Source organism: Oikopleura dioica, chromosome 2 (genome assembly GCF_907165135.1).
Source record: "Oikopleura dioica chromosome 2, OKI2018_I68_1.0, whole genome shotgun sequence".
Taxonomy (NCBI): domain Eukaryota; kingdom Metazoa; phylum Chordata; class Appendicularia; order Copelata; family Oikopleuridae; genus Oikopleura; species Oikopleura dioica.
Genome location: NC_137292.1, coordinates 721,594 through 740,027, shown reverse-complemented (window position 1 = coordinate 740,027; position 18,434 = coordinate 721,594). Strand labels below are relative to the sequence as shown.

General features: G+C 40.0%; 5 protein-coding genes and 1 long non-coding RNA gene across 6 annotated transcripts; 3 read left to right on the top strand and 3 right to left on the bottom strand.

Moving 5' to 3' along the window:
- Window positions 1-107: 107 nt before the first annotated feature.
- On the top strand, window positions 108-1,738 carry LOC145696173 (uronyl 2-sulfotransferase-like). The gene is made up of 4 exons (XM_081773169.1): window positions 108-354; window positions 412-784; window positions 887-1,360; window positions 1,590-1,738. The coding sequence occupies exons 1-4, from the start codon at window positions 119-121 to the stop codon at window positions 1,659-1,661; spliced, it is 1,155 nt and encodes a 384-aa protein (XP_081629295.1). The 5' UTR covers window positions 108-118; the 3' UTR covers window positions 1,662-1,738.
- Window positions 1,739-1,935: 197 nt separating this feature from the next.
- On the bottom strand, window positions 1,936-2,483 carry LOC145700164 (uncharacterized). The gene is made up of 3 exons (XR_014134164.1): window positions 2,367-2,483; window positions 2,266-2,319; window positions 1,936-2,206 (listed from the first exon to the last, which is right to left on the bottom strand). It is a non-coding gene; the product is annotated as an uncharacterized LOC145700164 (long non-coding RNA).
- Window positions 2,484-6,643: 4,160 nt separating this feature from the next.
- On the bottom strand, window positions 6,644-9,609 carry LOC145696172 (uncharacterized). The gene is made up of 9 exons (XM_081773168.1): window positions 9,511-9,609; window positions 9,049-9,255; window positions 8,695-8,789; window positions 8,475-8,652; window positions 8,109-8,330; window positions 7,885-8,063; window positions 7,688-7,844; window positions 7,539-7,644; window positions 6,644-7,114 (listed from the first exon to the last, which is right to left on the bottom strand). The coding sequence occupies exons 1-9, from the start codon at window positions 9,607-9,609 to the stop codon at window positions 7,062-7,064; spliced, it is 1,296 nt and encodes a 431-aa protein (XP_081629294.1). The 3' UTR covers window positions 6,644-7,061.
- Window positions 9,610-11,204: 1,595 nt separating this feature from the next.
- On the top strand, window positions 11,205-12,466 carry LOC145696171 (uncharacterized). The gene is made up of 8 exons (XM_081773166.1): window positions 11,205-11,290; window positions 11,336-11,480; window positions 11,520-11,664; window positions 11,726-11,863; window positions 11,907-11,986; window positions 12,029-12,103; window positions 12,146-12,257; window positions 12,295-12,466. Exons 3-8 carry the CDS (start codon window positions 11,531-11,533, stop codon window positions 12,464-12,466), a joined length of 711 nt encoding a protein of 236 aa, XP_081629292.1. The 5' UTR covers window positions 11,205-11,290; window positions 11,336-11,480; window positions 11,520-11,530.
- Window positions 12,467-12,625: 159 nt separating this feature from the next.
- LOC145696167 (potassium/sodium hyperpolarization-activated cyclic nucleotide-gated channel 2-like) lies at window positions 12,626-14,722 on the top strand. The gene is made up of 6 exons (XM_081773161.1): window positions 12,626-12,791; window positions 13,184-13,532; window positions 13,575-13,788; window positions 13,830-13,930; window positions 13,979-14,538; window positions 14,577-14,722. Exons 1-6 carry the CDS (start codon window positions 12,626-12,628, stop codon window positions 14,720-14,722), a joined length of 1,536 nt encoding a protein of 511 aa, XP_081629287.1.
- A 1,873-nt stretch (window positions 14,723-16,595) lies between these two features.
- Window positions 16,596-17,562, bottom strand: LOC145696162 (uncharacterized). Its single transcript, XM_081773155.1, has 4 exons — window positions 17,531-17,562; window positions 17,249-17,434; window positions 16,816-17,205; window positions 16,596-16,770 (listed from the first exon to the last, which is right to left on the bottom strand). The coding sequence occupies exons 1-4, from the start codon at window positions 17,560-17,562 to the stop codon at window positions 16,653-16,655; spliced, it is 726 nt and encodes a 241-aa protein (XP_081629281.1). The 3' UTR covers window positions 16,596-16,652.
- Window positions 17,563-18,434: the final 872 nt, after the last annotated feature.

Genomic DNA, 18,434 nt, shown 5'->3' with positions numbered 1-18,434 from the left:
CACTTGCTTTGCCGTAATCCGCAGGTTCCGCCCCCGGCCCTTTCACATAAAAAATGCACTGAAATGTTTCGATAAAAACATGCGGCATTCTCACTTGAATTACTAATGAAAGCACTCAATGAGGCCTCTTCCGCAAAGAATTCTAGCTTCCGTTGTTCTTCTTTTATTCTTGCAATTTTATCTTTTCAAGCGAGAAGGCGATGTTAGGGGCGAAAATGAGGAGAGAAATGATGAGCTGGAGTTTTCGGAAGAATTTTCGGGGGATGATGTGCTGGCGGAGAATTTCGAGATTAATTTTGATGGAGAGAAAAAGGACGATGAAGAACTAAGCTTTCGATTTCCAGGCTTATCGAGGTATTGTCTGATAATAATGAAAGAATCCAGAACGAATCCAACTAATTTCCTTTATAGGCCGCCAAATGGAATGTTCGTCTTCCACAACAAACTGCCAAAGTCGGGTTCAACAACGATGAAATGGCTGATGAGCCATCTACAAAAACGAAACAACTTCAAACTGGACCACCAACGATTCTGCATCCACAAAGACGACTGCTACGAGCCTTACCGCGACGATGGGCCGAATGGTCGGCGCGATTTCGCAAATTACATGCGAAAGACGCTGGAGAAGAATAAAGGAAGAAAATATATTTTGCTGAAGCATCATCATTGGTTTAATTTTACGGAGTTCGATCTGCCTATGCCGACGTTTATAAACGTAGCGAGAAATCCAGTCACTCGCTTCGCGTCAAGATATTATTTCCAGCGATTCGGGGAAGGGCTCATTAATTACCCGCTTTAAATAATAATGGATAGTCTCAAATTGTCAATAAATATTACAGAATAACTTCAAAAAAGATAAAAATAAGGGTATCCCTTACCAAACTAGCCGCGCTTTTCCATCCCCAATTTTGAGCCCTTTTTAAGTTGGAGCATGGGAAAATCCGGCAGTAGGACAAACTTCCACGGTTCGGCAGAAGATCTCGACCGGTCCCTCGACGATTGCGTCAAACAATCCGTTCCTGAATGCACAGACGCTCTCCAAGTGATGGTGAAATACTTCTGCGGAACGTCCGACGAATGCAACAAGCACTCTTCTCATGGCAAGACGAAATGGAGCAAGGTGGCAATTTCGGCGGAAATCGCAAAGAAAAACATTCTCCGTGAATTTTTCTTCGTCGGCCTTTTGGAAAAATTTGACGAAACGCTCGAAATCCTGGAAAATATTCTTCCTGGGTATTTTGATGGAGCGAGGGAGATGATGAAAAATCCGGCGATTGAGAAGAAGAGAAGCAAATCTAAGTCGAAGATCAAGGCGGTTTACTCAAATGAGACGAGAGAAGCTTTGGAACATGGAATTCTTGTAAGTTGAAGAAGAAATTGGGTGAAACCAATTTATCGAAGTGATTTTATGGATAAGGGTTTTGATTGGCCGGTAGGCCAAATAGAGCAATTTTATTGGTCCACTTTCATTAATTGGTTTAGTTCGGAAAATTCAGACTATTTGTTCGAGAATTTGATTTTCTTTGACTAAAAACCGGGAAATTCTATTCTTTTTAACGGTTTTCGGAATATTCAGACAATATTTTAAGAAATACGAAATGGAAATCTACTCTCTCATCGAAAAACTCTTCCACGAACGACTGTCTTCTCTGAAGAAATGAAAATAAAAAACGACCAATTTGAAATTCTTTGTTCAAAAGTTCATTACTAAACTTGCAAAATTTTAAAAAATATACACTGTGCAAAATTTATACAGAAGCTGATGATTGACTTTTGACCAGGGCAAAATTCGAGTTTCCTTTGGAAATCGCTTCTTCTTTTTGAAGAACAAGAACTTTGACGTCTCTTTGTATTCTCGACCTGAAGCCGATTTTGGCCAAGACGACTATCACTGCGCGTTTGATCTTCCGGCCGTAGAGGGCGTAGAGAAAGGGGTTAATGCAGGAGCCGAAGATTAGGAAGCAGGTCGATATGATGTGCATGAAGGGGATGATGGAAGGCAGGCCGATCATGTTTTCTTCTGGAACGATGAAGTTGTAGATCACAGGAATTGTTATTAGCGTGTATGTTACTGAATCCAGTTAACAAGACGTTTCTTACAAGGGACTCAATCAAAGGTTGATTGAAGAAGGCCTGGTAACCGATCCTTGGTTTGGGCACCACGTGACGAAGAAAACAGCAACTATCAAAAGGCAGACCAATATTGCTTAGATTTGAATTAATGTTATTACTGTATTTGCCGATTTTAAGAGAATAAGATCTCACCTTTTCGTTTGGCGACAACAGATTGGGCCGATACCTCTGACTTGAGCTGGAGCACTAGATAAATAAAATTCTCAATAGCTTGGTCAGTTTCGTCCATTTACCGATGGTTATCAATAATGAATTGGCGACAATTAACACAACAAACGGAATGAGAAAACCACCAATAATTCTGATGGCCGAAAAGGTTGTCAACGCGGTCAGGTTCTCGTCGAAATTTGGTATGCACTTATCGAGGGGTAAATTCTGGAGAAATTGAAAATGTATTCTTACTCTCGTGATGGTCACATTTCTGCAAGTGCCGTCGATGCATTTTTCACGCGACGTAGAAATAGTGTCTGAATGATCTTTTGACATGAATGGAGTAACTTTGGAGAACCTGTATACCAATATATCGGCAGGGCTCCTAAGATCTTGGGTGGGCAAATGTTCGGAGGATCGGGGGTTTTCAAGACAAAGGACACCCTTTCAAGGTAGCTTTCTGGCGTCTGATTGGTCGAAAGAAAAAATTGTCGATTTTATTGGCTTACAGAAGAGATCCTCGATTTTGATTTGTTTAAAGAAGAAATCCTCGATTTTGATTGGCTGACAGTAGAAATGCTCGATTTTGATTCGCTGATAGAAAAAATACTTGATTTTGATTGGCCAAGGTACTCCGACGGACAAAATTATGCCCACCCTAGCCTATGATCGCCAAAAGCCATAAAAAGAAGATGATAATTTTGTGCGACTTTTTTCCAGTCTGATGGACTAGGCTCGTTTTTGATTTTCTAACGAATGAATTTCGAAGAGTTGAACATCTTTCCAGTGATAAACTTGAGATAAAAAATGACATGGCTTTCATTGAGTTCACTTGACTTTTCTTCGATTAATTTTGAAACTTGCAAATAAACGCGTCTTTTTAAACTCCTGTCAAACATGCCCACGTAGAATAAAAACGCATTGAGGCGGCAAAGAAACGCGCCAAAGATCCAAGTAAATTCGAGATAGGCGCTAATGGCGAAAAGCGGCAGTGAACAGACATATAAGATGTCCGTTAGTGTCTTAATTGTCATGCAATGTATGAATCAAATATTTGAACTCGACGTACCAGATGAAGAATATAGACCTCGCTTCAATGGAGTCGATCGTTTGAAAAGGAATGCATCAATTTTTGATCGTTTCAGTTAATTTTGCTTTTAAAATCATTGACTCCTGCCTGGGAGATTTGTTCTTCATGGAAACAAGTGCAAAGAAAACAATCAGATTTGCGAAACTGCCGAAAAAGAAGGCTGAAAATGAAATAAAACATCTTGCTCGATTTAATATTGATACTTAAACTTGCTCGTGGCTCGAGATTAGCATATTTGGGGAGGGTATAGATTTGAGTGTTTCTACTTCGCACTATATTAGTAAGAGTAGCGGATTAGATTTAAGAGTTCAGAATTATTTGAAATCAGAATTATTTCAGGATAATTTCTATTATTTTAATCGAAATGAAGGAGTGCTAAGGTCAGGGTTTGAAAAGTCTGAGCATGAGCATGCTCAGTGTGCTCAAACTCAACGGTAATTTCAGCTTGTCGAGCTAAGTCGTACTCAAGCTCAATAAAATCTGAGCATTCGAGTGCTCAGCGAAATTTGAGCCGACGGATGCTCAAACATGCTCAGGCTCAGCGAAATCTGAGCACGCCAATGCTCAACCGTGCCTATGCTCAGTCAAAATTTGTGACTTTTCAAACCCTGGCTAAGGTTAGGGTTATTTATTTTTCAACGAAAAAAATTTCAAGCATTATCTTTTTCTTCGGATAAAATGGTTTTACTACAAAAACAAGTTCACAAATTCGATTGAAAAATCTAACCACTAACCTAATTTTTACTTGAAAATCCTAAGTCCTTACCTTTACTCAACTCCAATCTGAATAACCCAAATTAAAAATTAAAAAAAAAAACTAATTTTTTCTAGTCCAAATTTTTCAACAAAAATCTCGTACCACTCCTGTAGACAAAGGCAATAATCGAACTGAGCATTTTCTCTCGATAAATTATTCTCTTTGAAAAACAAAAAAAAACTGAAAATTTCCTGAGAGAAGACGGAAAATAATCGTTCATAATCAACTTCCAGTAAACGGGAAGATGGACTGGCGCTCGTCAGCTCTCTCAATATTCAGAAGGGCGGCTTCTTGATCACCTTAGCACACGAATTAGCAAGTAATCTAATGAATATCTTTCTTCTAAAAAATGACAAGGTAAATCAACAAATGGAAGAATCTTCTTTGAAAGCTGCTTTTTTCAATTTTTAAAATGATAGCTCGCCCAAAAAGCGTGACCCAGCACACAAGGGGCGTCATAATGGGCTTTGGTCAGATTTACTGTAATCTACGAAAGAAACAGATATGCAGAAGGTACTCTTAATGAAAATATGTCATTCTATCGTCTCTTCTTCCTTGACCTAAATTTTGAACTGGAATAATGATGCTTTACTCTTCTATTTTGCGAAGTTAAGGACCACCCATATTTCTGATAATGATTTTAAGGACCCCCGTCAATAATTTTCGAAAAATCTATTTCAGAATTTTGACCCCGAAAATGGATTCTACGGGCCAAAAAACGATTTTGAGGCTTCATTTTTTGGGGGTCTATCTCGACTTTAACACCCTCAAAATCGCGTTTGAAAATCGGACTTTTTGACGAAAAATGACGAAAAAGTGCCAATTATGCCAAAATTTCAGATTTATTGTTCAAAAAGTGCTCCGAACAAGTTTTTAAGATAAATTGAACTTCTAGGCACGCTGAGAAGCCAAAATATGGCTTTTTTCGATTTTCGATTTTTCGAGGAAAATTGTTGACGGAGGGGGGGGGGGTCCTTAATCGATTGGCAGGTCCTTAGAATGATTCGGGTTTCCTTTTCCTGTATGATTATTTCAGAAAAAATATGGGTTTTATCGCGAAAATTTCGATTTTTCCTTTATTTCCGGGCAGAATTGCAATTTTCAAAAGCGATTTTCGGGTTGAAAGAGTCGAAATAGACCCCCTAAGAATCCATTTCCTGGGTCAAAATATCGAACACCCGATTTTCAGTTTCTCGAAAATTGTTGAGGGGGATCCTTAATCCAAGATGTTTAATTTGTCCGACAAGATCAGAAAAATCTCCTGAAGCAAATTTGCTGTTAATTATTTTTTCTGACCAATAATCATCAAAAAATAACAAACCTTGTTTCAATGATGAAAGAGTTTTTTTTTTATTTAACGAAGAAAAAAATTTCTCTATTCATTTTTTACCGATTGAATGACTTTCTGCAAATATGCTCTTTTTTTGCTCTAAAAAAGAGAGAGATAGAAAACTATCAAAAGAGCTCTTATGGGAATTGGCGGTTAGTTTAGCCAAGAATATAGAGAAACAAATTATTAAGCTTTCTAGGATCAAAACGAGTTCATAAAGAATTGCCTTTACCGCAATTTGACTACGTGCCACCGCCACCACGGTTCGGTTTCGCAAAATGGCGTCTCTCGAAAAGATCAGAAACGGTCTCCCAGCTCAGCACTGATAAGCAAAGGTCATTTTCCTGCAGACCTGTCGTTTCGATTACCCATTGATAAATTCAATTAATTATCGGAGAACCAAGTACAGTAAGACATGAGCGGACGATTCAGCGGATCAGCCGCAGCAATTCAAAGGAACGGTTCAACCCGATTAATTTTTTAAATTCAGCGGCATTTTGACTCGATTAGTGTCAACTGCTGTTCTGTGTATTTTACGATTGAACCGACGAAAAGCGATACAGAATGGACAATGAGCCTCTAGGAAAGGTCTCGAACACCAATCCAGTATACCAGTAGATACAGTACATTTTCTGAATTTATTATTCAACTTCCTAATTCAGGACTTTTGTAGCCAAAGGCTTCATTATTCAGAATTGAGGTTTTTTCTCGAAACATTGGAAATATTTTAATTAGTTCTCGGAATTGGCGCTTCTCATGTTTTTGCGCCACAATTTGTTTCAAGAGCCGAAATTCGAGAGATGATAATAGACCTTGTTAAAGCACATCCTCCTTTGAAACTGTAAAATTACGCATGAAAATCTCTAAGTCTATACATTATGGATAAATAAATGATTCATGGCCGATGATAATTTTGCTGAAATCGACTAAATAAACGACTGTCTATTCCATCTTGCATACCGTTAATAATTCAGGTGCGTAGCTCTAATCTTCAAGAATGGAGCAGAATCTCTTAATCGTGCATAAAAAGTCGAATAGGGAACCTTCCAAAAGCCTTCCAAATTATCTCGGTATTCGCAAATTTAATTCAATCTTGACACATTTTCAATTACGCTTGAATTGAACCGTCATCCTTCAAAAGAATTACACCAATTTAAAATTAAACAATTGAGTTGGCGTAAAACTGGATCAATTTTATTCACCATAAAATTTTGGACAGCTTCATTTTTCTCGGAATAAAAAATAGATCGTCCATTCTCTGCTCCCCAGCTTCGATGAAAATGGCGTCTATTTTTTTAGTTTTCAGTCTTTTAAAAATTCAATATTTACAGAAAAAAAGAGGATTGAAGTCGCAAAAGCTTCATCGCGCGAGATTTTCTTTTGCCAATTTCTCATCCTCTTTGTTGTTGTTCTTTTAAAATTTGCTTTTTCGATTTTTTCTTCTTCTTTTTAAAGTTGCCGGTTTTTGAGTTCACGATTTTCTCCGGAGACTTGATCATCACCTTTTTGTAAAGTTTATGGGACTAAAACACGAGTAAACAAATGAATATACAGTTTTTTATGTTTTTTTTTTGAGATTGGCAAGGCATCAGATCTCGGGTTTATTCAGTGTAGTGGAATCTTTCTTTCGTCGTTTTGATCATTCTAGCGTTCACTCGTTCTTTTGTTGGGTCGGAAACCTTACCCAGACTGAGTTTTCATAAGAATTAGCGGCGAGGGGTGGGTAAAAATCGAGGGGGGAGGGCAAGGGGGCTTTGCTCGACTCAAATTGGTAGAAGATAAAAGTGGTCGTTTTTTATAGGCTCAAAGGTGGGGGCGTTATGGGCCATGGGGTTTTGCTCGCCTGTGATTGGGAAAAAATTGGGATTTCTTATTGGCTTAGAGAAAAACCTCTCTTGATGGTTAATTGAATAGCCCATTGGTTTCAAAAGGCTTTTTCAAAGTTGATTTTCTGCTATTGAGCTCAATATCAGAACAAAAACCTGTAAAATTAATGGCGCCAGTGAGTTGCTAGAGCTCGCGATTTCACGATCTCCATCAATTTCTCTCCTCGCGAATGAGTATTCTCAATTCACGACCCTTCACTTGGCCAGATTCAGTCTCCAAGAACCACTTCCATGCCTTTTCTTTTAATTTCGACGTTTTCTTTTCTAGTCGTTCCCATATGTGGCAATTTTCCGCGATCTGAAAGCGAAACATCAAAAACTGAAAACAAAGATTTTGCTACCTCAAGTGGAGCGAGTCGCATCGCCCTGACAATTTTGGTCCACATAGCTTCCTGTGCATTTGGTCTGAATTTTCGACGAGCATCAGCGCCTGCTTTGCCTTTTTTCTTACAGTCGGGGTACAGCTCGTTATCGCACTTCAACTCGTTTCGCTGGAGCCTAGAAAAACAATAGAAGAATTAACAGCTTTCTTCCTTACTTTCTGTCTTTGATTTGATTCTGCAAAAAGTGAAAGTATTTTTCTGGCCGCCGAGATACTCTTCCAGGTCGAAATTTTCCTCCCTTTTTCGGAGGTTCCGCTTCTCGTCGTTTTCGGACCCAGGTGTAATCTTCATATTCTCGTTCTAGCGCCAGGAATTCCAAGTCATCCGTTCGTCTCTAGAATCATCATAATGTAGATTGCAAACAACCGACTTTTCTTACAGTTGTCAGTTCATTCTCAGCCCCATTTGAGCTTTGTTTTTCGAGTCGTTCGGCCTTTTTCTTGAGCCGTGCTTCCTTTTTGATCGCATTTGCTGCTTTTCTTTCTTCCTTGATGAGCTCTTTCTCGTCCTTGTCCATTCTCTCACCTTTTTCGCCGCCTTCCAGTTCGCGCTGCTTCTTGCGCTCGGCAATCAGAGCTGCGTCTTCTGGACTTCGGCAGCGCTCGAAAACTTTTTTTCTGGTTTATCACATGATTCATGGCCAACGAATTGTCATTTATTTCTATTTTTTTGAAAGGGGATCAAAACTGACCTCGCTTTTTTTTTATAAATTTGTCAATTTTATCCTCTCTTTATTGTCTCTGACAAACATTCCTTTAGCATATCGATCCGGAAGAGCATCCAGCCTCTGCACAAGTCGTTTCGCCTTCAGCTGATCTCTTTGCGAATTTCGCCCAATATTATTGAACACCCACTTTTTCGCCTCCTGAACAATCGCTTCCATCCGAAACTGAATGTTTTCAACTTCGTCTTCTGCCGCGGTTCTTTAAAAAAACATTTGAAAAAGGGAAAATTGAAGCAAAAACCTAGCAAATTTTGGCATCTTCTCATTATTTTCTTCGTTGATTTGAAGGGTTGTTGTGCTTGGAGCAGCAGTTGTTTTTGCCGCTTGCTTTCTTTTCTATTCGGGATTTTTAATTTCGAGAATTTTCAAGTCGCGTTAAAATCAGAAAAATTATTTTCTTAAAAATTTTTATATTTTTTTTTCTCATTTGCGCGATTGGATTAACAAAATAGTCAAGAGTTTTGTAAATAAAGAATAGTATGATGAAAGTCACACAGTATGAGTCATAGTTAAATAACTTTATATGCAGTTATTCAAATAAAAAATTGCAAAACCCAAGCTTTCGCTGCCTGGCACCTCTGACCATGATATTTACGGGCGGTCTGATACCACTCATCAACGCTGGAGCGTCCATCGTTTCTTCTTCCCCTTCGTCTTCGTATTGAATCACTTGGGCATCATCAAGCATGGAGAAGTCTTCAAGAGGTGCATCACTTGCATCGTAAATTCTCGGCGCATTGGGCCGGGGCTTTCGCGGTCGATTGTACAGATCGAGCTCGTTGAATTGAGCAAGAACGACTGTCTTTTGAAAAATTCGATAATTTTTGAAATTTATTAAAATTTTTTTCCAAAAATTTTTCGAAAAATTTTTGAAAAATTTCCGCTTTTTATAATTTTTAATGAAATTTTGTAATTTTTTCCTGAAAAAGCAGCAATCTTCGTATCATCTTCATTTTCCTTTCTCTTTCCTTTTTTCTCTCTCAAACTAAACTCTCTGCCTGAAAATGAAAAAGAAGAACTATGTAGTGGCGAGTTTGCGATTTTGAGTTAGACGCACGTTGGCAAAAGGTTGACGGAAAGGAGAAGGGCAAGTTTTGTCCGAGCTAGAAAGAGTAAAAACAGCGAATAGAGAGTCCTTGGTCGGCTGACCTTTCATGCTTCATTCGACGATTTCACGAAAATAAGAGCACTCATAGCGCCACCACCGTTCACACTCGGAATTACGGTACTTCAACCGTTCCTGATCAAATTCAGTCTTTAACGGTACTGTTCATATGATTCCAGACAGCAAGGTCATCCTCCTGAACACGACTGAGTAGACCGCAATGCGTGAATTTAAGGCCACGTTAATCCGAAGTTTCATCAAAAATCGCCTAAATAAGGCGATAAAAAACCGAATATGACGTAAAATCATGCATAAACTGTGGCTCTTGCTCCCCATCGGTTGTGCTTTAAAATTCATTTGTATGTCGAAAAATTTCTTATTGATCCTTTTAAAATGAAAATTCTCAAAATTTTATCTTTTGCAAAACTAAATGCAGTCCCGATTGACCAGCAAAATGCGGGAAGCTCAGAAGAGATAGAGGTAAATTGAGTCTTATAAAAGAAGTTGGTGAAAAAAAACATGCCTAAAAATGGTTCGACCTGAGAATGGCAACAACGGCAACAATGGCAACAAAGGCAACAAAGGCAACAACGGCAACATGTTGCCATTCTCAGGTTCTGATGAATTTTGCGCGATGTTTTTCTTGTTCTTTTTTTTGCATTTTTTCTCTAGAGCGCAGCTTTAGATGTTATTTTTTTGCAAATGCTTGTCAGATTTAAAATGGCAGTATTGAAAATGGAAGTATGGAACTCATTATAAGGCTCAATATCTGTGTAACTACAATATTATAAAAGAAAAGTACTTTTTGTTAAATAATCAAATTTTTTTTCCACGGCTCTTTGTTCGTTGTTAAACTTCATAGATTGACCAGTTTGCGAATTGTAATTAGCCAACTTGAACTAATTATAAATTCACCGTTTTAGCAAACAAAATCAAAAGTCAAAGAGTGAGTATGCGCTTCGCGCCTGATTTTAGGAAACTCAAGGGGTTTTAAAGACAAGTTTGCTTCTAGAATGTTGCCGTTCTTGCCTAACTCAGGCTATGCGAAAATATGAATTATTTTTATTTGGCCCTGTTGCCGTTGTTGCCTTTGTTGCCGTTGTTGCCGTCGTTGCCTAACTCAGGTTGTTCGCTAAAAATCATCTTTTCTTTTTTAGAAACTTACGCAACTGGCACTTGATAATGGTGAATTTCTTAATACCGCGATTTCATTTTGAGTGACTGCACTCTCATTTAGAATAAGTAGAATAACTCGCCGGGGCGACCAAGTTTCCCTCGACTTTTCCAAGCCGAAATGCGACACTGACCAACCGTCTGAGCCCTCAACTGACCCACCGACTGAGTCCCCAACTAAGCCTCCAATTGATCACACAACTGAGCCAACGACTAAGCCACCAACCGAGCAAACCGACTCTCCCACAACTTGACTCCTCAACGGAGACAACGACTGAGACATCAACTGAGCCACTGAACGATTGAAGAAGTGGATTATTATATGTCCTCTCACTCTATGTGAGGAAAATGTCTCGGAAAAAACCTCGTCGGAAAAGTTAATGCTCAAGAGAATTTTGGAGGTAATAACGAGCTTTTTGGTATTTACTCAAATAATATGAGAAAGGCAAACAGGATTGAATGCACACTCGTGAGGAAGCTTGGATTATTACCAGCTTTCTTCGCCCAAAAATAGAAAAATGGGAAAAGAGAATGAAGCATTTGATGATGTCGAACTTGGGTAGGGAACTTTTCCGGCGAAGAGAATAAAGAATTATTTATTCAGTGATATTCCAAAAGCGGGAGCAGAATTTCAGAACGAAGAATTTCCCCTTCCACGGCTTATGTCCCACAAGGCGACATAAATATCGAGTCTGAAGGATTTGATGAGGTCAATCGAAGGCCCTTTCTTATCAAAGTTTCGCTAACAGGTTAGATAAGCAAATGAAACGTTAAATTCATTTGAAAAGTTTGCTTGCAAATGTGCCTTCTTGGGGCGATGACGTGCTGGATCTTGTTTGATTATGGGACTGCTTGTTATATTTCCGAGAACTGGTGGTTGTACTGGGTCGTTATTCTTGTCTTTCCCATCGTGGCCTGTATTATGGCTTGCAGGATCGTTTTTGGATAATCAAGGCACTTCATTAATTTTTTCGGCTCAAAAACTGGAGAAAAGTGATAAGCTCATGCGGACATCGCCATTAAATATAATTTCGTTGGTCGTTTTCAGCGTTTTGATGGCGTTTATGTTCGCATTTCTTGCCGGAATGTGGTCGACCGCTGGAAGTAACTGTAGCTACGATGTATTTTGCAAGTGAGTTTAGCTCTATATGTTAAAATTTATGAATTTATTTAAGAGCTGATGAATATGGTTGCTCATATGGAAGTAGTAGTTCCAAATGTGAAGCCGTAGAAACTTGCGTTCAAGATGCATTCTGTAAGTACAAATCTTCTTTCATCAGTTTAATCTTAATTTTAGCCGTAATCGTGCCTGCTGGAATCGGAACCGCGTCAATTTTCTTTGTCAGCTTGATTTTAACCGTTTGCGGCTTTGGTAAGAAAAAATTCCTTTTCACTATTTAAAGCGTTTATCAAGACATCTTCAATCATATGAAAATCGTCATCATCATCTATTTCGTTCTTTCCTGGCCAATCGGTCTTCTCGGATGGTTCCTCTTCCCGATTGAAATTTACTGGGCAATGCTTTGGTAGGTTTTCATTTGAAAATAGCTCTCTGATTTCCAGTGTCTTCGTTATCTTCTGCGGGAGCGTTGGAATTCTTTTTACACTCTCGCTGATTGTCAACAACAAGTACGACTTTTCGCCCGATGAGTGGGTTCGAGCATCAATGTACATTTTCATGCAGGACTCGGATCACGTGACTTTTCAAATTCCTCCTTTCGCTTTCCAAATTTAAGATCCAATAAAAAGATAGGAAGAATTTTCATCTACCTAATCGCCATCATTGGTGGTTCAGACTAAAGATTGGTGCATGAAGACTCTTTTCTCTAGAAACCCTTTCCTGTAAAAAAATAAATAAACGCGAAAAATCAGTTTTGGAATTTTTCTTGGTCTGATGGCGACGCTAGAACCCCGGAGAGTCTCCGTCATGGGAGCGCGGAAAACCGCCTTCAAATCGAGAAAAAAATCAACTTTCAATTCGCCTCTTGCTGAATTCGGAATCACACAAGATCAAAATGACGAGAAGAAGAAATCGGTGGAGCAGCAAGAAAGCCTTCTCAGTACAAAAAAGGCGAATACAAGAAAGTCGATCTTCAGCATCGCCGATTTTCATGCGGACAAATTTGGCTGCGACGAGAAGTTGGAGGCGGAGAATGAAGTTATCGAGAAACTTCCATTTGTGATTCATCCCTACTCGTTTTTCAGGATTTTTTTGGACTTGACTTCAGGAAGGTCTTCCTTGTTTTCTTTCTTCTTTAAAATTTGGGAAAGTGTCTGGAACCGACAAAAATTTCGACAAATTTTGCGTAGATATTTTCAACCAATCAGAAGCCTGGATTCGGCAAATCGGCCAATCAGCAGCCGAGTAGCCCCCCACGAAAATTTATCGAAATTTTTGACGCTTCCAGACACCATCCCCAAAATCTGAGGCCAATTGTGAAGATCTAAAAAGCCTTGATCCTCTTTCTCAACATCTATACGATCCCGATGTTCATCGCTTATCCAAAGTTCGAGAGCATCTACGCCATGGTCCGTCCCGACACGATTCATCCCTATTTCGCCTTCTACTCGACCCTCGTCTCGGACCTCTGGTTCACCTTCGAAATGATGTGCAACTTCCGAACGGGCTACGAAGAAGCCGATGTCGCAGTTTTAAACACAAAGTTGATCCGGAAGCGATACATGCGAGGCTGGTTCTGGCTCGATTTACTGGCGACGCTTCCGTTGGACCAGATTGTGGCCGTGTTCTTCAACGACACGGATATTTACGCAGCAGAAACTGACATTGCCGGAACTCAAAAGTAACCAATTTCATGACTCCCGTTTTCTCATTATCTTTCAAGAGTGGCTGCAAGTGACATCATTCGATACCTCAAATTCATCCGTTTGACGAAAATCACTGGTGTTCTCCGACTCATGCGACTGACTCGACTGTTTCGCAATCTGACGATTTACATGGAGAAGGTTTTCAATGCTGATGTTGCAAAAGGGCTTTTGAAGATTTTCCTCTTTGTTTTCGTCCTTCTTACTTGGATTCATATTTCTGCTTGTTTTCAGGTAACCGATTTCCCTTTTCTAGTCCGACCGATTTTTCTTAGTTTGCCGTGACGACTTTTCATCCGGCTTTTCCTCATAAAAGCTCTTGGACGACAATTCAGCAGCTTCATCTGGACGGGACATCATTTAGCTTCCAGTACATGTAAGAAGAATCCTCTCATCCTTATTCGAGAAACATATTTTTCTTTAGAAACAGTGTTTTTCGATCGCTGAGTCACATGTTCATCGGCTACGGAAGCATCGTTCCCCAGAACTACCACGATCTTTGGGCCGCTTTTTCTTCCGCTTTCATCGGGAACTTGCTCAAAGCAGCTTTCATCGGTATCGCTTCGTCGATGATGCACATGATGGCCGCATCAAAACGCCTCTACAACGAGAAGATCGCCTCTGTAATGGGCTACTTGGAGACGAAAAGAGTTCCAAAGGAGCTTTCTCAAAGAGTTTTGGACTACTACGAGAAACGATACGCCGGAAAGATGTTTGATGAAACGAAAGTACTGAAGATCCTCAATCCAAAGCTGCGAATGGAGATTATTCGCCACAACTGCGCGCCGTTAATCAACGGAGTTCCCTTCCTCAAGGACGCGCCGAAAAACTTCGTTGACGAGGTCCTTCCGTTTATGAAGCTGGAAATGTACATGAAAGACGATGCCATCGTAAAAATCGGCCAGGTTGGCCGAAGCATGTATTTTATCACTCAGGGATCTGTCTTGGTGGAAATGCCGGATACCGAAGACTTCAAGCCATTCAGTAAGTTCTATTCAGAAATAAGAGAGTCATTTTCTTAGTTTTGAAGGAGGGAGACTTCTTTGGTGAAATTTCATTGTTGATGCCTACTGTCAAGCGCCAGGCGACGATTACAGCGATGGGTGAACTGTATGTCTATTCACTTTGCTACGATGATTTTCAGGACAGGGATTTATTAACAAGATAACTTTGGCTTCCCCTTTTTATGGAAAATCAAGTTGATCCCGACCACAAGCAAATTGCCGAATCATACCCTCGCGAACAAGCTCGACTCCTTGAAGTCGCCAAACAACGCCTCGGAGACAAATACGAAGAGCTCGCGAAAGACCTGCCAAAACCAGAAGAAGCACCAACTCTCACCATGACCACCTCTGAAATGGACTTTGCACCAGTTCACCCAGTCGACCCGTACGCCAACGCTGGTCAACTTCACAAAGTGGAAAGAAGAAGCTACAGCGCCGGAATCATGAACGCAACAGAACATCAAAGACGAAAACAATCGATTATGAAGAAAATGCCAAGCAATATGAGCTTATTTAGCGTCAGAGCTCAGCAAGCTCCGATTATGCCGATTGTACGAGAAAGCGATGATGATTCGGAAGAGTCGGAAGAAGAGCCTTTTGGATGGTGATTTTTGTAAAAAAAGGAAATAAATATTTAAATTATTTTTCATAAATTTCGGCAATTTGACAAATTTTCGACTCAAAGAGGACAGTTTTCCTTGTTGATTTTCTTCAATTTCATGACCTTCTTTGCGGCATTTCTAAAGAGAAATCAATTTTAAGGGGAGAGAGAAAGCAGACGGTAAACTTCCTTCTTGGTCTGTTCAAGTGACTGAAGATAGTTCTCGTAGTGATGACTTTCCGTCGGGATCGTTTGGAGGACTTTGTTTTTGTAGTTCCGGAGCAGCGTTTTTTTGATGGGATGTTTGTACTGCATTCCAGGAATATTTGGCGGAATCTACGGCGGTATCGATATTCTTGGAGGAAAAATTGACTCGCTTACCTTTGGAATGGGATCAAAGGGCAAGACCAGCCGATGCGCATTTTTCACATTTTTTCTGAAAACTCTGCAGAATTTCGAGTTTCCAGTTTTTGGCGCCCCGAGAGTTATGCATCTGATTCTGTCGCTGAAAACTTGGTCCAGGGAGATTGAAAAATCTACTGCACAAAGAGACGCTAGAGCGCCACCAAGTGAGTGGCCAGTGATGAGGATTTTTGGAGGGTTGTATTCGGCCAGGTTGAAGAGGGTCTTTGAGAAGAGTTTATCGCGAATGGCTTGATAAGGGTTTGAAGAAGCGAGGAATTTATTTATTCGAAGGGTTCTCGAAACCGATCCTGAGTACTGCTTGTAAAAGCCCGAATGAACCAAGCCTCCGAAAAACGGAACTTTCTTGATTTTCAGATCCTGCATCACATCTTTGAAGCTGAATCCATCGACCATCGTAAACGCCGTCCCTCGAAACGCAATAACCAAAAAGTGCTTGTTGCAAAAGACATAAACATCTGTGTCTTCTTTCTTGTCATTGATGTACTCGAACGTCCGCTTTTCAAATTGAAACAGAACGTTTTTTATTTGGCCGGTTTTTCGCTTCGATTTTTTGGTCAAATTGCAAGAAGAGCTTTCGAAATCGCCGCATTCGTCGATGATCTTTTTGAACTCCTCGTGTGGAATGTAGGCGAGTCGAGAGCAGCGAGCCGCGAGGACCCACTCTAGAATCGTGTTGATAGGCGTCTGGAGGATCCTTTTCTGCTCCCATTTGCGGGAAAAACGGCCGAGATAGTCTTGGACTAGTTTGCATTTGAAAATCAACGATGATGTCACAACTTTTGATAGATTTTAAATTGCCGATTTTTTCAATTTTTCTTTTTTCAAAATTATAAAATCATAGCCCCTGCCAATCGCTAGAATCGTCACCAAAATAATTGCCATTTTTCAAAGAAATTTTCTCTCATAAAATTTAAACTGATCAAGGTTTCCAATCTAAGACAAAATCTACAAAAGTGCTCTAGAAATTGAGAAAACATAATTGGCAGTTTCTTATTTTATTGGTATTTGGTCTCAAGGCACTTGGTGAATGCAAAAAATCAAAAATTATTTTTCATGAAGAATAATCTTCAATATCTTCTATATCTTCGGTCTCGTTCGCGCTCTCTCGATCTTGAGCGCGAGCGTTTTCGGTCTCGACGATCGCGGGACCGGGAGCGGGATCTGGATCTTCTTCTGTCTCGAGATCTAAGAAAGAAATGAGGATGAGAAGGAAAAAGATTTGCCGCAAACCTTGATCTTGAGCGAGATGATCGTCTTCTTCGGTCTCTTGATCTGGATCTTCTTCTATCCCTCGATCTGCTTCTCGATTTCCTTCGATATCTCTCCCTCGATCGGGACCTTGATTTTCGCCTCGCTCTGCCGCGAATAACATCCGGCTTGACTGGCAATTCTGATTCGCTATTTCGTTTCTTCTTTTCTTCCTTCTCCGGCGTTTTTGGTCTTCCAGCAACTTCCGGGCGACCTGGCGAAATGGATCGTTCCCTGATGATGGTTTCTGGACGACCTGGTTCCAAATTCACTACTTTTTTCGAAACAGCAAGTTTTTCAGTTGCATGGCCTTTGTAAACCCCCGGCGTTGGACTGTGACCGCGTTTCGTGACCGAATAGTCAACTCGAATTCTGAAATTGCTTTTTAATTTAGTTTTTTGGTAGATTCGCGTACATTTTGTCGTTCCATGAGCTTTCATGAGCTTCCTCTTTCGCTTTCTTTGCGGATTCTAGATCAGCAAATGTGATGAAGGCGAAACCACGGGATTTTGATTTCTTTCCTGCTTTGACGATTCTAGCGTCGGTTAGTTTTCCCCATTTTTGGAAATGTGTCTTTTTTGGGCTTTCCCGAAAAGATTTCCTAAATTTTCAGGAAGGGTTGAAAAAGAGACCCCGTAGAAAAAGCCCTTCCCTTCAAAGAATCATCATCAATCTCCAGCGGAATATTAAACACAGCCAAAATATTCGTCGGTTCTCCGGAAGTCTCATTTTCCTGCTCGTTTTCTTCTTTCAGCAACTCTTCCTCTTCCTTTTCCGAAATTTCCTCAATCTCTTTGTCATTCAGATTTTCCGCGAGAAGAGGCTCGGTCATTTTTATTGCACTCTTTTTGACCGCCTATTTTTGGCCGATTTTTTTTCTAGGGCGCGTATCACCCACGCGGGCTTGGATCAGCCGCGGGCAGAAACGCGAAAAATAAATTTCTTGCTTGACGATTTATCGCTTGACATCCGCGATGATCGTTAATTAGCGAGAACTGATGCTTTCTTTTCTTTCTGGATGCAAAAATGTCAATTTGTCAACAATGGTTTTTGTTGAAGAAAAATTGGGAGAAGGTTTAAAGGTCTCATTCTTTTGGATTTAAAATAGAAAAAATGGAAAATAAAAATGCTTTTTTCTTGCAAGCTGACGGTCTAGACTCGGCAACCTGTGTAGAAAACCTGAGTCAAGAGCTCCTTCAAATCCTGACTCAGGTTTTCTACACAGGTTGCCGAGCCTAGATGAAAGAGCTTTGAGAATCAATATTTGGCTTCTGAATAAAACGTTTTGTCAAAAAGTTGGAACTTGTTTTTCAAAAAATTTTTAAGTTTTTGTGATGAACTTGGTGAAGAATTTTCTTATGTTGACAGCGTTTTCGATCCCCTCAACGGCGATTTTATCGACGGATGCTTTATGAGAGTCGACATCGAGAATTTCAAAGAAGCGAGAAAAATGGTTATGTTGTTTGGCGCTGTTGTCTTTTTCCTTGCAACGCTCATTTTCTGCTTTTGTAGGAAAAAAAGGCTTCGTTTTTTTTTAAAGATTTTTAGTGACGAAAATGATTCAGAAAAAACGCGAAGATGAAGATAATTGAAGCCAGCAA

Excerpts from the sequence above, each read along its gene's own strand:
- LOC145696173 (XM_081773169.1), top strand. The coding sequence starts at position 119 with ATGAGGCCTCTTCCGCAAAGAATTCTAGCTTCCGTTGTTCTTCTTTTA. Across the intron at positions 785-886 it reads GATTCGGGGAAGGGCTCATT|CCGCGCTTTTCCATCCCCAA; the intron begins AATTACCCGCTT and ends TTACCAAACTAG. Across the intron at positions 1,361-1,589 it reads CTTTGGAACATGGAATTCTT|AAATACGAAATGGAAATCTA; the intron begins GTAAGTTGAAGA and ends CAATATTTTAAG.
- LOC145696171 (XM_081773166.1), top strand. The coding sequence starts at position 11,531 with ATGTGCCTTCTTGGGGCGATGACGTGCTGGATCTTGTTTGATTATGGG. Across the intron at positions 12,104-12,145 it reads TTTAACCGTTTGCGGCTTTG|ACATCTTCAATCATATGAAA; the intron begins GTAAGAAAAAAT and ends GCGTTTATCAAG. Across the intron at positions 12,258-12,294 it reads ATTTACTGGGCAATGCTTTG|TGTCTTCGTTATCTTCTGCG; the intron begins GTAGGTTTTCAT and ends TCTGATTTCCAG.
- LOC145696162 (XM_081773155.1), bottom strand. The coding sequence starts at position 17,562 with ATGAGACTTCCGGAGAACCGACGAATATTTTG. Across the intron at positions 17,435-17,530 it reads GAGAACCGACGAATATTTTG|GAAATCTTTTCGGGAAAGCC; the intron begins GCTGTGTTTAAT and ends CTGAAAATTTAG. Across the intron at positions 17,206-17,248 it reads AGCTCATGGAACGACAAAAT|AATTCGAGTTGACTATTCGG; the intron begins GTACGCGAATCT and ends AAGCAATTTCAG.
- LOC145696167 (XM_081773161.1), top strand. The coding sequence starts at position 12,626 with ATGGCGACGCTAGAACCCCGGAGAGTCTCCGTCATGGGAGCGCGGAAA. Across the intron at positions 12,792-13,183 it reads GCAGCAAGAAAGCCTTCTCA|CCTTGATCCTCTTTCTCAAC; the intron begins GTACAAAAAAGG and ends AGATCTAAAAAG. Across the intron at positions 14,539-14,576 it reads CGAAGACTTCAAGCCATTCA|TTTTGAAGGAGGGAGACTTC; the intron begins GTAAGTTCTATT and ends TCATTTTCTTAG.
- LOC145696172 (XM_081773168.1), bottom strand. The coding sequence starts at position 9,609 with ATGAAAGGTCAGCCGACCAAGGACTCTCTATTCGCTGTTTTTACTCTT. Across the intron at positions 8,331-8,474 it reads GATATGCTAAAGGAATGTTT|CGCTGCCGAAGTCCAGAAGA; the intron begins GTCAGAGACAAT and ends AAAGTTTTCGAG. Across the intron at positions 7,845-7,884 it reads AATCAAATCAAAGACAGAAA|GCTCCAGCGAAACGAGTTGA; the intron begins GTAAGGAAGAAA and ends TTGTTTTTCTAG.